Genomic DNA, 15,899 nt, shown 5'->3' with positions numbered 1-15,899 from the left:
GCGCTCAGCAACGTAGAGCGCCCATGCACAAGCAAGAAGCACCTGCAGAAATCCTTGAACGTGGGTTCAAGATGTCTGAACCCGGCGGTCGTCTCAACACTGCAAAGAGAGGTCCCATGACACCGGAGATCAACTCAGGGAGCTGAGCGTCACAGGACAGAGTGCTGGGGACCTAGGCTTGGCTGTGCATGCAGGATTTCTTGGAAATGTGCACAGAAGCCCTTGTAGCTACAGTTCATGCGGTGCACCGGATTAATGTCTGGAGAGGGGAGGCAAGGACTTACCTCCTCCAAATTTGGACAGTTGGACCACTGGACAGTCTGGGTCACATGGGTCCACCACCTATGTTCCAGGGGCCACGCTCATCAGGATGAGAGGGGTCCCAGAGTACCGGTGAGGCTGAAGTTTGGTGCCTGCTGAAACAGGGGGAAGATTCCGTCGACCCACGGGAGATGTATTCGTTCGTTCCAGTGCAGGGTGAAGGCAGTCAGCCCCCCGAGCATGCACCAGGATTAGGCGCTACAATGTCGCTGGTAGTCTTCTGGCTACTTTGTTGCAGTTTTGCAGGCGTCCTGGAGTAGTCAGCAGTCGATCCTTGCAGAGTCGAAGAGAGAAGTGCAGAGGAGTCCTGCTGGTTTCTTTCAAGTCGTTATCTGAGGAAAAGCCCACTGGAGAGACCCTAGATAGCCCTCAGAGGAGGATTGGCCCCATAGTCAGGTAAGAACCTATCAGGAGGGGTCTCTGACATCACCTGCTGGCACTGGCCACTCAGAGGCCTCCAGAGTGCCCTCACAACTCTGGAAACAAGATGGCAGAGGTCTGGGACACACTGGAGGAGCTCTGGGCACCACCCCTGGGGTGGTGATGGACAGGGAAGTGGTCACTCCACTTTCCTTTGTCCAGTTTCGCGTCAGAGCAGGAACTGGAGGTTCCCTAAACCAGTGTAGACTGGCTTATGCAAGGAGGGCACCATCTGTGCCCTTCAAATCATTTCCAGAGGCTACCCCTACCAAGCCTTTAACACCTATTTCCAAAGAGAGAGGGTGTAACACCCAGCTCTCAGAAGAAATGCTTTGTTCTGCCTTCCTGGGATTGGGCTGCCCAGACACCAGGAGGGCAGAACCCTGTCTGTGGGGTGGCAGCAGCTGTAGCTGCAGAGATAACCCCAGAGAGCTGGTTTGGCAGCACAGGGGGTCCATCGTGGAGCCCTCGGGATGCATAGAATTGGCTCCCCAATACCCGATTTGGCATGGGGGGACAATTCTATGATCTTAAACATGTTACATGGCCATGTTCAGAGTTACCATTGTGAAGCTACACATAGGTATTGACCTATTTGTAGTGCACACTTGTAATGGTGTCCCTGCACTCTCAAGTCCAGGGAAATGGCCCTGAACTATGTGGGAGCACCTTTGCTAGTGCAAGGGCGCCCACCCACTAAGTAACTTTGCACCTAACCTTCAGCAAGTGAAGGTTAGACATATAGGTAACTTTTAAGTTACTTAAGTGCAGTAAAAATGGCTGTGAAATAACGTGTGCGTTATTTCACTCAGGCTGCGGTGGCAGTCCTGTGTAAAGGTTTGTCTGAGCTCCCTATGGGTGGCAAAATAAATGCTGCAGCCCATAGGGATCTCCTGGAACCCCAATACCCTAGGGAATTATAAGGGTGTTCCAGTATGCCAACTGAAATTGGTAAAAGTGGTCACTAGCCTATAGTGACAAATTTAAAGGCATAGAGAGCATGAGCACTGAGGTTCTGATTAGCAGAGCCTCAGTGACACAGTTAGGCACTACACAGGTATACACATTCAGGCACAAACTATGAGCACTGGGATCCTGGCTAGCAGGATCCCAGTGAGACAGGCAAAACACATACTGACATACATGTGAAAATGGGGGTAACATGCCAAGAAAGATGGTACTTACCTACAAATATTAAATACTAATCCTGTATCTCTGGGATGGGATTAGCTAGAAAAATAATTAAGCAACTATTTAATAGCTGTTAAAATTAGATTTAATCGTGAAGTTGGAATTTTTCTAAATATTAGGGAAAGATATTTTAAGGCCTCTCTGTAAGTATTCAACTACCATGTGGCAGCTTGATGGCTCCCCTGTGGTGAACTGGCGCCTGTTCCCAGGAGCAAATGATAGGCTAACCTGAATGGGCAGAGATGATCCATCTGAATCTAATCCAACAACAAAGAGAGGCTGTGAGCATCCTCTGACAAAGGGTCAAAGTCTGCTTGAGTGTCACATCCTGCTTAAAAGGATCTTTAGGGTTTTTCATATGACACTTAAGGCACACTTCAAAGAGGCCTTCTAGTCACCTGCAAATAGTAGCTGACACACGTGTGGGGCATTCTATTCTCCTGCCAACCAATAAGGCCCCTATGAAAGTGGGACTCTTTGACATTGTCACAGCCTGTTTGACACATCTGCTGAGTTTGCACATAACATTTGGGGACACATCAAAGGAGTAAAACAGAATGCCAAAACACTTTGTGTGTATCCACTGTCTGGTTGCTGAAAGCTCAGCTTTGATTTCACCAGATAGCTATCTCTGAGTTTGTTGGGGCTACATGGACCGCCTAAAATTGTATTTTAGATGAGGGAGGTTAACAGGATCACAATAGTACACACCCCACATACGCCTAATACCTCAGAGCCCAATTTAGAGTGCCCAAGACTTTGGCCATACTGAGAATGTCGTAAGTGGGTAGATTTAGACATGGGAATTTTACCCATTGGTTAGGGTGTCCCAAGCGATTATTCCCACCCACTAGCTTGTGCCAGGCATAAGTGTGCAAACACGAGTCACCCACTTCAGATCACTTCTGGACCGGTGAAAAAACAGAAGAGGACTGTACCTGCTGTCTGTCACCTGAGAAGAGCCCTTAGGACCGGACCTGCTCTCCCCCTCTTGTACCCAGGAAAAAGAAAGTGGATTCCATGGGTCATAGGCTGACCTCCTGTTAGAGCCACAGGAACACAGCAAGCTGGCATTTTCCTGTAGCGCTCAGTTGAACAGTAGCAACTTGACCTGGACTAGATCCTGCGGCAGCCCCTGCCTGACACCGTGGGGGACTTTAGAAATGTACTACAGAGGTGGATTGGGACTTATAAAGACTAATATAATTTGTCCAGGACAAACCTGGTTGGTGTATCTCGCCAATACTTCACCACAGTCAGTGAAATTGTGCTTATGTCCTGTTTGACAGCAAGCATTGACCATCACTGTCACACTGTGGCAATATTTTTGCTTAAACTGTAAAAATTAATCTCTCTGGTTCCCCTGATTGGACTTTTGTAATTTTTAGGACGAGCCTAGGCAATGTGCATGCGCTTTCTCTTGACATGCTCAAATATACCTGTGTGGGCTTTCACCACACACACTACTTTTATTCGTTTCTTGGCCTGCCTTTCAAAATTCCTTTGGGGTGTTAGTTGAATGCATTAGGTTTGTCCCGCCTTGAGGCTGTTTTGTTACCGTCTTGGAGACTGACCCTGTTACATGGATTATTGCATGACCAGCTATATACCTTGGTGGTAGTGCACTACTTTTTTCTTTTGCCTCTGCACTTTGCGTTCCTAGCAGCATGTTGTTTCTTTCTCTGGCATCTCGCCGTTTCTTTGCTGTTTCTGCGCCAGACAAAGGCTACAAGCCAAATTGGGATTCTTTATTCATTTATATAGCATGAATTCGACTGGAAGATTGGAGCGCAACATATGAGCACCAGTTAACTTTGGAAGACTTTAGGAATGGGGCTGCAAAGTTTACAAACTGGTGCCTTTTAAATAGCAAAAACACAAGAGAAACCCTCAACAGGGCTCTCCTAGCACAGGGGAGAGCTGATATTACAATATTCACTGCACTCAAGAAGCTTGCCCTATAATGCTTTGCGAGGCATTCCTTTTACAACACATTTTTGCCCATAACTCAGCCTGTGGTAGTCCTAGGACAATGGGAACACCACCAAAACGTTCAGCACAGCATGCTCATTCTGTCAAGCTTCTCAAGTGTCCCACACTAGGTTGGGGGACTCCAAAATCATAGCCTCTCCCACCATTCGATGTCTTTGTAAGCTCTCTCATAACTGGAGCTTTTGCTTTACAGCTGGGAGTAGTTTGTGTTCTAAGGGTCTTGCTTGTAATAATATTCTAGCAGGTCTGCTAGGCCTGAAAAAGTGTAATGAACTATGCCTCATAGGGGCTGAATATGTAGTTACACTGCAATGCTCTCAGCCCTTTTCATTTCGTGTGGTTATGTCTTCTACGGGCTGACTATATAGTTACATGACCATGTTTCTTCCAAATGATATTTCTATTGTGCTGTCCTCTAAATGGATATTCTGACCATTACAGTCTAATGCCAAGTGTATAAAAGAATGCACAAACACAGTTTATTTCTAGTAAAAGTTTAATGAGCTGCATGGCTAAATACTTATAAAGTGCCAAAGGTGAGACCTAATGGCTATGCCAATGCTTGTATTAAATTCTACTCTTTTTTTCAATTCGTTTTCGGACTTTTATTGTTTTGCATTTTGACTTTATTACTGTTTTGGTACTACATAAATACTTTACACATTGCCTCTAAGTTAAGCCCGCTTGCTATGTGCCATATATATCAGGAGGTTGAACTCAGGTTAATTTAGTGACAATGAGGATTCACCCCAACAAGGACTGTGATTATTAGTTGTGGTGGGTACATATCCCCTCAACTAATAGCTCAATTTGTCAAATTGAGTGGCTGTGCGGTTTGGAATGAACCACCGGTGTGTTTGATGCTACAGTCCTTCTATAGCATCCCTGTAGGATGACTTGGTATAATTGGAGCTGCTTCTCCTATAAAGTGAAAGCTTCTAGTTTGCATGCTGTTCACTCTTACTTTCACATTTGGACCATTATAGAGCAGTATGACCCATAATAGGAAATAAGGCCCAAAGCCCATCTTACAACAAAACAGAAACATCAGGTTTACTGAGTCAAATGTTTTCCTGACTCTAACTGACACCAAATGGATTGACTTTCTGACTTTCACAGCTACCATCAAATTATTTAAAGCACCCACAAGGTAATTCTGGAGCATCCATATGGCATGAATCCAGCTTAGTTGGGATTAACTAAAATGTTTATTAATAGTGTTAGTATACTGGCTAGTACTTCAGGAAAAACCTTGGTCTCGCCAATTGAGAGATTGGTACACAAGATTGAAACTCCTATCTTGGCTTCCTTCACTGCAGATTAAAACTGTATTTAGTGATCACTGGTCAGCAGGTAAGGTGCCCTTCATTATCCCGGTCTAGGCACATTTACAGCCCAGTTTGGTTCTCACTCTGGCCATTTTTTTGTGGAAGTCTATAGTTAGCCTATTTGTGCCAGGTGTCTTTGCAACACTGCTATCCTAACTTCATCTACTGTTATGACGCCATCTACTCAGTCTCTATTCCTCAATGAGGCAGTATAGTATGAACACAATGAGCTTGCTATCATCACAATCCAACTTGGATTTGAAGGACTGAAAACATCAGTGAATCTCTCTGCCACTGCCAAACTACCCCCCACACTGTCCCCTGCAATGATGATAATCCTCTGTATGTGTTCAAGTCCTCATCTTGCCCACTAAGCCAGGGTAAAAGGTTTTCTGTCTTATCTCAATCTCATAAAATGCCCTCAGCTTTCGTATGTATTGTGCACAAGTCTAACAGTGTTTTGTATTCAACTTTTTTAATCTCAGGTTTCCTAGTTGTTTCAGTGTCAGAACGGCATGAGTGCTCGTCCTCGGGTTCAAATATCACATTTTCCACTTAACGTCACTGTTTAATTTTATTTTATGATTCTTTAACAAGTTTTAAAGTAATATGCCAAGACTTACAGCAGTTCATTCACCACTCCGGAGCTTGCTAGATACCATATGTATAATTGCCACTCTGTTCCTCATTACCTGCCTCTTCCATACAATGTCATCTCAAGGGAGGAATAAAGTAGTGTCACCATATCTTTGTGTGCAAACCAACAGGACAAAAAACGAATCTATAATAGGAGGTATGTGCTTCCAAATAAATAAAAACACATTGATTAGTACAATTAAGTTCCCCCAAATTGTCACAAGCTCAAGTATCCCCAATTTCGTTTGATGAGAACGTGTCATGTTCAGTGCAGGATTTGTCTTTGTCTTCATAAAGCACCCAGTAATGATAGTTAGGGTGAGACGCCATTGAGTAGTGTATCTATTTTGCACATTGTGTCATACTGTAGGTTGTGAAGTATATAAACATTTGTCAAGAGAATCTTTTCATCCTCCCACGTCCGATATACCTTCACACAATGACCCAGATTATCTTTCCAGGTTCCTTCTAAATGAAAGATTGGTGGGGGTTTTTAGCCACTATTGAGACACCCCTTTGCCTCCATATCTTCCTCGTCTGATAAATCGGAACTGATAACCTAGTAAGTGAGTTTCATGGCGCTACACTACATCTCTACCCTGTGTGGCCAGTATTTTCACCACTATTCCTCCCTAATTTCAACGTCCACTGACATTCTATGTCATGCAGATAAATGTCTGTGCCATCCTAAAAAACTCATAGTAATCAGTTTCAAAGTAAATATTTGCAGCCCATATGTTTCTCCCTTCTATGGACCGTGTCAGTCATTTGTAAACATAAAACATACCGTGACTGAAAACCCCAACTTGCATGTCAACACACGTCATCTTAATATGGACATGAACACAATCCACATCCACAATTCACTAAGTAGCCTTTGTCTCAAAATTAAACCATTAAAACCCATAGAAAATTCTCACTATATATTGTGGCAAGTAAAGCTATTAGAATATAGTCACAGGTGGGAGTATGTGAAGGGCATATTTCTCCATTTTTGACTGTGACCCACTTTCAACCCCAGATCAAGTTTGCACTTGCGGTCACTGTAGGAAAGTACCATCTTGCCTGGGATGTTACCCCCATTTTCACTGTATGTATGTATGTATGTATGTATGTATGTATGTATGTATGTATGTATGTATTTATGTTTTAGCCCCTGTGTCACTGGGATCCTGCTAGGCAGGACCCCAGCGCTCATAATATGTGCCCTGTATGTTTTCCCTGTGTGGTGCCTAACTGTATCACTGAGGCTCTGCTAACCAGAACCTCAGTGTTTATGTGCCCTCTGCTTTTTAAATTTGTCACTGCAGGCTAGTGACTAAATTTACCAATTCTCATTGGCACACTGGTACACCCATATAATTCCCTTGTATATGGTACTTAGGTACCCAGGGTATTGGGGTTCCAGGAGATCCCTATGGGCTGCAGCATTTCATTTGCCACCCATAGGGAGCTCAGGCAATTCTTACACAGGCCTGCCACTGCAGCCTGAGTGAAATAACGTCCACGTTATTTCACAGCCATTTTTCACCGCACATAAGTAACTTATAAGTCACCTATATGTCTAACCCTCACATAGTGAAGGTTGGGTGCCAAGTTACTTAGTGTGTGGGCATCCTGGCACTAGCCAAGCTGCCCCCACATCGTTCAGGGCAAATTCCCCGGACTTTGTGAGTGCGGGGACACCATTACACGTGTGCACTATACATAGGTCACTACCTATGTATAGCGTCACAATGGTAACTCCGAACATGGCCATGTAACATGTCTAAGATCATGGAATTGTCACCCAATACCAGAATGGTATTGGGTGACAATTCCATGATCCCCGGGTCTCTAGCACAGAATCCGGGTGCTGCCAAACTGCCTTTCCGTGGTTTCCACTGCAGCTGCTGCCAGCCCCTCAGACAGGTTTCTGCCCTCCTGGGGTCCAGGCAGCCCTGGCCCAGGAAGGCAGAACAAAGGATTTCCTCTGAGAGAGGGTGTTACACCCTCTTCCTTTGGAAATAGGTGTGAAGGGCTGGGGAGGAGTAGCCTCCCCCAGCCTCTGGAAATGCTTTGATGGGCACAAATGGTGCCCATCTCTGCATAAGCCAGTCTTCACCGGTTCAGGGATCCCCCAGCCCTGCTCTGGCGCGAAACTGGACAAAGGAAAGGGGAGTGACCACTCCCCTGACCAGTACCTCCCAGGGGAGGTGCCCAGAGCTCCTCCAGTGTGTCCCAGACCCCTGCCATCTTCGAAACAGAGGTGTTGGGGGCACACTGGACTGCTTTGAGTGGCCAGTGCCAGCAGGTGACGTCAGAGACCCCCTCTGATAGGCTCTTACCTCTCTTGGTAGCCAATCCTCCTTTCTTGGTAGCCAAACCTCCTTTTCTGGCTATTTAGGGTCTCTCCTCTGGGGAATTCTTCAGATAACGAATGCAAGAGCTCACCAGAGTTCCTCTGCACTTCCCTCTTCGACTTCAGCCAAGGATCGACCACTGACTGCTCCAAGACTCCTGCAAAACTGCAACAAAGTAGCAAGACGACTCCCAGGAACATTGTAGTGCCTCATCCTGCCGGCTTTCTCGACTGTTTCTTGGTGGTGCATGCTCTGGGGGTCACCTGCCTTCACCCTGCACTGGAAGCCAAGAAGAAATCTCCCGTGGGTCAACGGAATCTTCCCCTGTTAACGCAGGCACCAAAAGACTGCATCACTGGTCCTCTGGGTCCCCTCTCATCCTGACGAGCGTGGTCCCTGGAACACAGGAACTCTATCCCAGTGACTCCAACAGTCCAGTGATCCTTCAGTCCAAGTTTGGTGGAGGTAAGTCCTTGCCTCCCCACGCTAGACTGCAAACCTGTGTACTGCGTGCCTTGCAGCTGCTCCGGCTCCTGTGCACTCTTCCAGGATTTCCTTCGTGCACAGCCTAGCCTGGGTCCCCAGCACTCTGTCCTGCAGTGCTCAACCCTCTGACTTGGCCTCCGGCGTCGTGGGACCCTCTTTTGTGACTTTGAGCCAGCTCCTGTTCACAAATCTTCTAAGTGCCTGTTCGGGTACTTCTGCGGGAGCTGCCTGCTTCTGTGGGGGCTCTCTGAGTTGCTCAGCGCCCCCTCTGTCTCCTCCTCCAAGGGGCGACATCCTGGTCCTTCCTGGTCCCCAGCAGCACCCAAAAACCTCTCCCCCGACGCTTGCAGCTAGCAAGGCTTGTTTGCGGTATTTCTGCATGGGAACACTTCTGCAACCTTCAGCACGCCGTGGGACATCTTCCATCCAAAGGAGAAGTTCCTAGCTCTCTTCGTTGTTGCAGAATCTTAAGCTTCTTCCATCCGGAGGCAGCTTCCTTGCACCTTCATGGGGGTTTCCTGGGCTCCTGCGCCCCCCCCCCCGGACACTATTGCGACTCCTCGACTTGGTCCCCTTGCCTTGCAGGTCCTCAGGTCCAGGAATCCGTCTTCAGTGCTTTGCTGGTGTTTGTGGTTCTTGCAGAATCCTCCTATCACGACTATTGTGTCCTTCTGGGGTAGTAGGTGTATTTTACTCCTACTTTTCAAGGTCTTGGGGTGGGGTATCTTGGACATCCTGACTGTTTTCTTACAGTCCCAGCGACCCTCTACAAGCTCCCATAGGTCTGGGGTCCATTCGTGATTCGCATTCCACTTTTGGAGTATATGGTTTGTGTTGCCCCTAGACCTATGTTCACCTATTGCATCCTATTGTAATTCTACACTGTTTGCATTACTTTTCTTGCTCTTACTTACCTGTTTTGGGTTTGTGTACATATAACTTGTGTATGTTACTTACGTTCTTACTGGGGGTACTCAGTGAGATACTTGTGGCATATTGTCATAAAAATAAAGTACCTTTATTTTTTGTAACTCTGTGTATTGTGTTTTCTTATGATATTATGCTATATGATATAAATGGTATAGTAGGAGCTTTGCATGTCTCCTAGTTCAGCCTAAGCTGCTTTGCCATAGCTACCTTCTATCAGCCTAAGCTGCTAGAAACACCTCATCTACAGTAATAAGGGATAACTGGACCTGGCACAGGGTGTAAGTACCACAAGGTACCCACTATAAGCCAGACCAGCCTCCTACAGTCACATTTCGTCTTTGCCTCCCAGTGCTGAATTACTAGCATGGTCAGACCCATTAATGTACTGATGCATCAGAACTTCGGCTTGAAGTGAATCCCTCAACAAAATAACCTGACAGGTGACTGGCTCCTGGAAATTAGTCTTTCAATCTATTGTACTTAGCAATAACATTAAAATAAAGCCAAATACTTTAGGTGATCAGGGGTCAGTTGTTGTTTCCTAGAGTCTCTACAGTCGATGTACCTGCACCAAGCCTGATCACGAGCCATATGTTACATCCAGTGCCTAAAGAGCGCTGGCTAGAACAGTTATTGTGTGTTTCCACTTGTGCTGTTCCTCTATCTCCAAGATGACTCCATGTTGTCAACATGCTGCCAGTACCATCTTGGTTTCCTTTGCTTCTCGCATTAGCCATATGCCAACAGCCAAGGCACTCCCAAAATTTCAAAAGAGTCAGGAAACGCACCACTTTCCCTTCTGCAATTATTCTCAAATTTGCTTGGAACAACACCATACATTTCAATTATCTTTCCTAAGGGCCGCTGTCTGAATCAAAGGTGTGACTGGCACAATGAGGGGAAAGTGCAGGAAAATCTGGAGGGTGGTGTTTTAATATTGAGTTGGTCTGTATTTGCTTGATGTCTGAGGTATCAAGTGCCTGCCATGATAGCTGAAAAGAGTGATGATAATGGCTCTTCCAGGGCTGTCTCTGCTGAGGGTCAGTTGATCTGTCCACCCTTTATGGTGAGAAAACTAACTAGTCATGCCTTTTGTTTTGAGAATATTCATCATCTAGTCTTCTGCAAACAGTTGAGCGTTCTGGTGTTCCACACATTCCAGAACTCCAACCCCTGTAATATTGCTTCTCCCTGATATTTTTTCTGTCTTTTCCAGGCAAACTAGTATAAGCTTGCCCCCTTAGGGGTCAATAATTTAAATGTTGTCATAGTTTCCAGCAAGGTGCATCCCATATAATCCACATTATTGCTTATTGTGCAGAAAGCTGTCTGAAAGATATATATTCGCCTTTATGTTCATTGAGTCCATTTTGAATTCAAGAGTGGATTTAGTGTCTCTTCTAAATAACAATTCCTTCAACATTTGACCACGGGTATTTTGTGCATCTGGAGGGGTATCTAGTGCCTAATTTTGCTCCATGTCTTTGTACTTACTATACAGAAATAAATATTTCTCAATGAGGTGCAGTTGAGGCAGTTTTGGATTCTTTTCATGTCAAATAATCTTCCAGTGGAAGCCCCAGACAGCTGGTGTCCTTTAATCAAAGTGTGAGTATCGCAGTTTGCCAGTATGTGATCCCATCACAGTGATATTGTTATAAAGTCACATTTCTAACAGTTTGCTTCATCACTCAGAACAAGTGAAATACATATTGGGGGAAGAAGGAAAAGGTTTGGTAATCAGGGAAGTCTCCCTGCGGGGGACCGGTTGACCAGTAGGTCACAATAATGCTCATCAGAAACAGAAGTCTCTGTAGGGTCCCTACTTGGCCTGTTAAGTTTCCTTTATGTTTTTGTCAGCAGTCCATGTTTCATTTGGGGATTCAGTGCTGATGCAATTTTGTGATGAGATTACCTAGGATACACTAACATCCAAGGGAAATAGGGGGTGCGCATGCAGAACCCATTTAAACCAGTTTCTGCTCTCTGCACCTGTCAGCCCATTGATTTCATTTACTAGGCTGCTTGTACACAGGTGGCATGGCCCGCCTCAGGAATCTACTCGGGCCTGCATTTCCTGTACACTATGCCCTCGTTATATAAAATAGCTCCCTTCCTGGCCCTCTCCGGCAGCTTTGATCTCTCACTGGATCTGGGCTTCTTTCCTCCCGCCGTGTGCTAGCCAACTTTTGATGTTGTCATCCTGGCCCTTCCAAGGAAGTTCTCAGTATCTACTTAGAAGGGACAAGATTGAAAAAGTAAATGATTGAAGAGGTTATATATATTTTGATAAATGAAGTGCCAGTGAAATTGCATAATCAGATTGTAATGCATATTGCTAATTAGCTAATTTGTAGGAAAACTGCACTGAGAAATGCACTGCTTTTCTATCACATTATCAAAGATTTATTAAGCAATTCCTGTTTTTCCACCACATTATGAAAGACTTATTTGGCATGTCAAGCACCAAAAACCTCTAACAAGAAGGGTGGAAGGCTTACCTGGCACACCACCAAATTATTACTTCCAACTTTAGAACCTCTTGATTTTCACTTCATTTATGACAAAGTTATGTTGTAAAATGTGACATTTGGCCGTTTTTCAGGGAAGAATCCCCCTGACGTTTGTAACAAAAGGGAGGCTCAAGCAGGCACTGGTAGGAGAGAAATCAATCAGGCATGGGAGACTTCCCTATTTGAAAAGTACCCACCACCCCTGCATGCTGACACAAAATAGACCAAAATTATAACTAATCTGATTATTGATCTGATGGATCACAATCCATGTAAGACATTACTATTGATCAAATGACTTTGATATATCCTATGATGCCAAAGTTGGACCAGATAGGACTGTAAAGCATTCACTGGGTAACCCATTAACAGTTTTGGAACTGAACAAAGCACTATGCTTTCACTTTCAGTGATTAAATGTGTTGACACACACATTCATAAGGGGGAAACTTCGGCCTCAATTGCTTTTTAATAATGCTGAACGCAAGGGGGGGTAATAACATTTACTCATGCTTACTTGTAGATTTTCACTAGGGCTAATGCAGAACTTCTTTTGCCCAAATGACTGCAGACAACTTAAAGGAATATGGTCTATTAAGGACAGGAACATCCGGCAGGACTTTAAAGACCTAAAGTTCCAACACACATTGAAATGGTTACAATTACACTGGGTTTAAAATGTAACCAAGTATTTAATGTTTAAGCTGCAAAACCCATGAGCAACAAACAGGAGTTCCAGGATGAGAGATCTGAATCCAGACCATAAGTAACTCATGGGAACCCAAGAGTAATTGAAGAACAGGGAATACTGAAAAGATCAATGTTGTAATCTGCTCTATGGGGAATTAAACATTGAGGTGTGAGTTTATGCCTGTGGTATTTTCTAAATGGTGAATAGTTCTACCCAGGTTCGAAGGGGTAACCCACTTGCAGACAGTGCTTATACCGGGGTTGTAAATGACCTACTATACAAGGTGACCAGTGTAAGCAGCTTTGAAGGAGGAAGCATGTCTAATGACTAAATATCCTACAACATCATGAATGCAAATGTTTTATAGGATCCAGTAAATCTTGTTCAAGGCCTGAATGTAGTGAATACATACCAACCTTCTACTTGTTTTTTTCGGTGGAGATGATTGTGTGGCTTGATCTCCATTGGATATAACTTTAGAATCTGTCGGAGGGTCTGGCCCAGTAAAGCAAGGACTATGAACAGTGGGTTGCCAGTTAAGGACGTTTATATAGTTGCATCATAGGTCTTTATGTCAAGGCAAGTGGTTTGCCCCTATCCTATGAGTAGAAGGAGTGTGACAACTGCCAAATGAAAGTGGATTAACAGGTATGCATGTGTGATTGGGTACCCAAGGCAGGTGATGTCAGGAGTTTGATTTTGATTGGCAATTCCATTTACATCAATGGCAGAGATTCTGTTTTGGCAACTAATGGATATTTTCAACGTAGGTGACCAATTAGAGACACACTTGAAGCACTTGATACTTTGGGCAGTGAAAATTCTTTCAATACTGTAACGCTCTAGATGATGGTGATCAGAGATTATGTCTATGACAATAATTGCATACGTCAACAACCCCGAATCAGATTGTGGACTTAAGATTATAAAGCTAACAATTATGTCCTGTTATGTTTTGTCAGCTTACTGATTGGACTCCAATTGAAGAAGATGGTAAAAGTATATTCCCCTAATTATTTTCTGTAAACATGTTGGCAGTAGTGTGACAACTTACCTCAAACATTTTCTACAAATGCCGTACAAGTGGGGAGCAAGATTACATAACTAAACCTAACCAAAATTGGATCTAATTAATTTGGAAATCACCTATATAAGATGCCAAATGCAATAGTAGTATAGATGAACATAAACTGTGCTGGTATATATTTTGTTTGATGTTTGCTGACCTAGGACCTGATTTAGAGTTTGACGGATGGGATTACTCCCTCACAAATGTGACGGCTATCCCATCCGCCATATTACGATTCCATAATATCCTAAGGACCTCATAATATGGCAAACAGGTATATTAGTCAAATTTGTGATGGAGTAACCCTTCTGCCAAAGTCTAAATCAGACCCCTAATCTCTTAGAGGCAAAACAGTTTAATGCAGATATGAGTAAACATTTTCAGACCTGCTTAACATTTACAGACTCTTAAAATGTAAATATAAGGCAAATGTTTACCAAAAAAGGGAAATCAGTCTCTCATAAGAACTATCAGCAATTAGTGAAACAGAGGAAGAAATCTGTACAAGTAATTTACTTACTTCTTAGTGTCTGTAAACATGATTGACTTTATGGGGGTCTCATCAGCTCTCTTCCATCCTGTGGGCTGTTTGTTCTTCAACATGTATTTTGAGTAAAACGACTTGGGCACAGAGCTTGAGAGCTGGAAAGATCTGGATTGGGACATGTGGTGGGGACCTGAATAGTCAGAAACTGGAGAATTTTTAGATGATTTTTCTGAGTACATCGGAGATGTAAAGCCATGTCTTGAATGCATGTTACTGGAATGAAGAAAAATAAAAAAATTACAATTAGCTATTTATAGCAATAGCAAATTATTTTCTATAACATCCTATTGTGGGTATTCAGAGGAAAAACTGAGGGGGTACAGCTTGATAAATGTACACTAATTAGGGATCTTAGGCAGAAAGAGGATAATGCAAAATGTTAAAGTTACACAAAAGAGAAATGAGTTACTTTCTAGCAAACAGTACTGTTACCATTTATTTTTTAACTATATTTATTTTGAACAATCAAACCCCAAAGAACTCTTCACTAACCTGACCGCCTCCAACCGAGACAGGCACTTGAATGAATGGAAAACACTCACCGAAGAAGACACTGCAGCAATTATGAAAATGGTATACTCCGGGGCTCCAACTGAGCTGACCCATGCCCCCACCACATATACAATGTGGAAGAACCACCAGTCAACAACACCCTAAGCCACATCAACACCTCCATCAAATCCGTCACCTTGCCAAAAGACTAGAAACATGCAGAAGTCCAAGTCCTCCTAAAAAAAACAAAAATACATCCGTTGGCCCAAGCAAACTGAGCAACCTTCATCCCATCTTCACTCCCCTACCCAGCCAGGGTGCTAAAGAAAGCCATCAATAGACAACTCACTAGCTACCTCGAACACTAGAACCTAATGGACCACACCCAAACGGAATTCTAGAGCATCCACAGCACACAAACAGCACTGATCATGGCCTGACAGGACATCTGCACTTTGTTGGACCATGGAGAAACTTCAGGCTTCATCCTCCTCGACCTCTCTGCACCTTTGACAAAATCTCCCACCACACCCTTGTCAGAAGACTGCATGACACAGGCTTCCAAGGACCAGCCATCAAATGGATAGTATCCTTCCTCACAGGAAAGACAGAGTCAGACTACCATCTTACACATCAGAATCAAAGAATATGATCTGCGGATTTCCTCGGGGTTCATTTCTCAACCCAACCCTGTTCAACATCAACATGATTCTGCTTGCCAACATTACCAGATTCCAAGGCATCACCAGTGTATCCTATGCTGACAACACCAAACTGACCCTTTCTCTGACCAACAAGCCCACCACCACCAGAACCAACTTCTACAACTGCATAATAACCGAAGGAGACGGGATAAGTTCTAACTGCCTGAAACTCAACTTCAAAGTATACAAAAAGTAATGGATAGCAATGCTCGAATTAGTCTCAGACACTTGTAATTT

The 15,899-nt window shown here is 44.1% G+C and overlaps 1 protein-coding gene across 4 annotated transcripts in view; it reads right to left on the bottom strand.

The window, feature by feature from the left end:
- SIPA1L3 (signal induced proliferation associated 1 like 3) overlaps window positions 1-15,899 on the bottom strand; it is a 635,337-nt gene that overhangs the window by 105,641 nt on the left and 513,797 nt on the right. For 3 of the 4 annotated variants that reach the window (XM_069207242.1, XM_069207243.1, XM_069207244.1), the window contains exon 16: window positions 14,440-14,679. The exons of the other annotated variant lie outside the window; for it this stretch is intronic. In XM_069207242.1, coding sequence (XP_069063343.1) covers window positions 14,440-14,679 — 240 coding nt within the window. The remainder of the gene's footprint in view (window positions 1-14,439; window positions 14,680-15,899) is intronic. 4 annotated transcript variants of the gene reach the window in all.

This window comes from Pleurodeles waltl, chromosome 9 (assembly GCF_031143425.1).
Source record: "Pleurodeles waltl isolate 20211129_DDA chromosome 9, aPleWal1.hap1.20221129, whole genome shotgun sequence".
Lineage (NCBI taxonomy): Eukaryota > Metazoa > Chordata > Amphibia > Caudata > Salamandridae > Pleurodeles > Pleurodeles waltl.
This window is presented reverse-complemented; position numbering and strand designations above follow the sequence as displayed.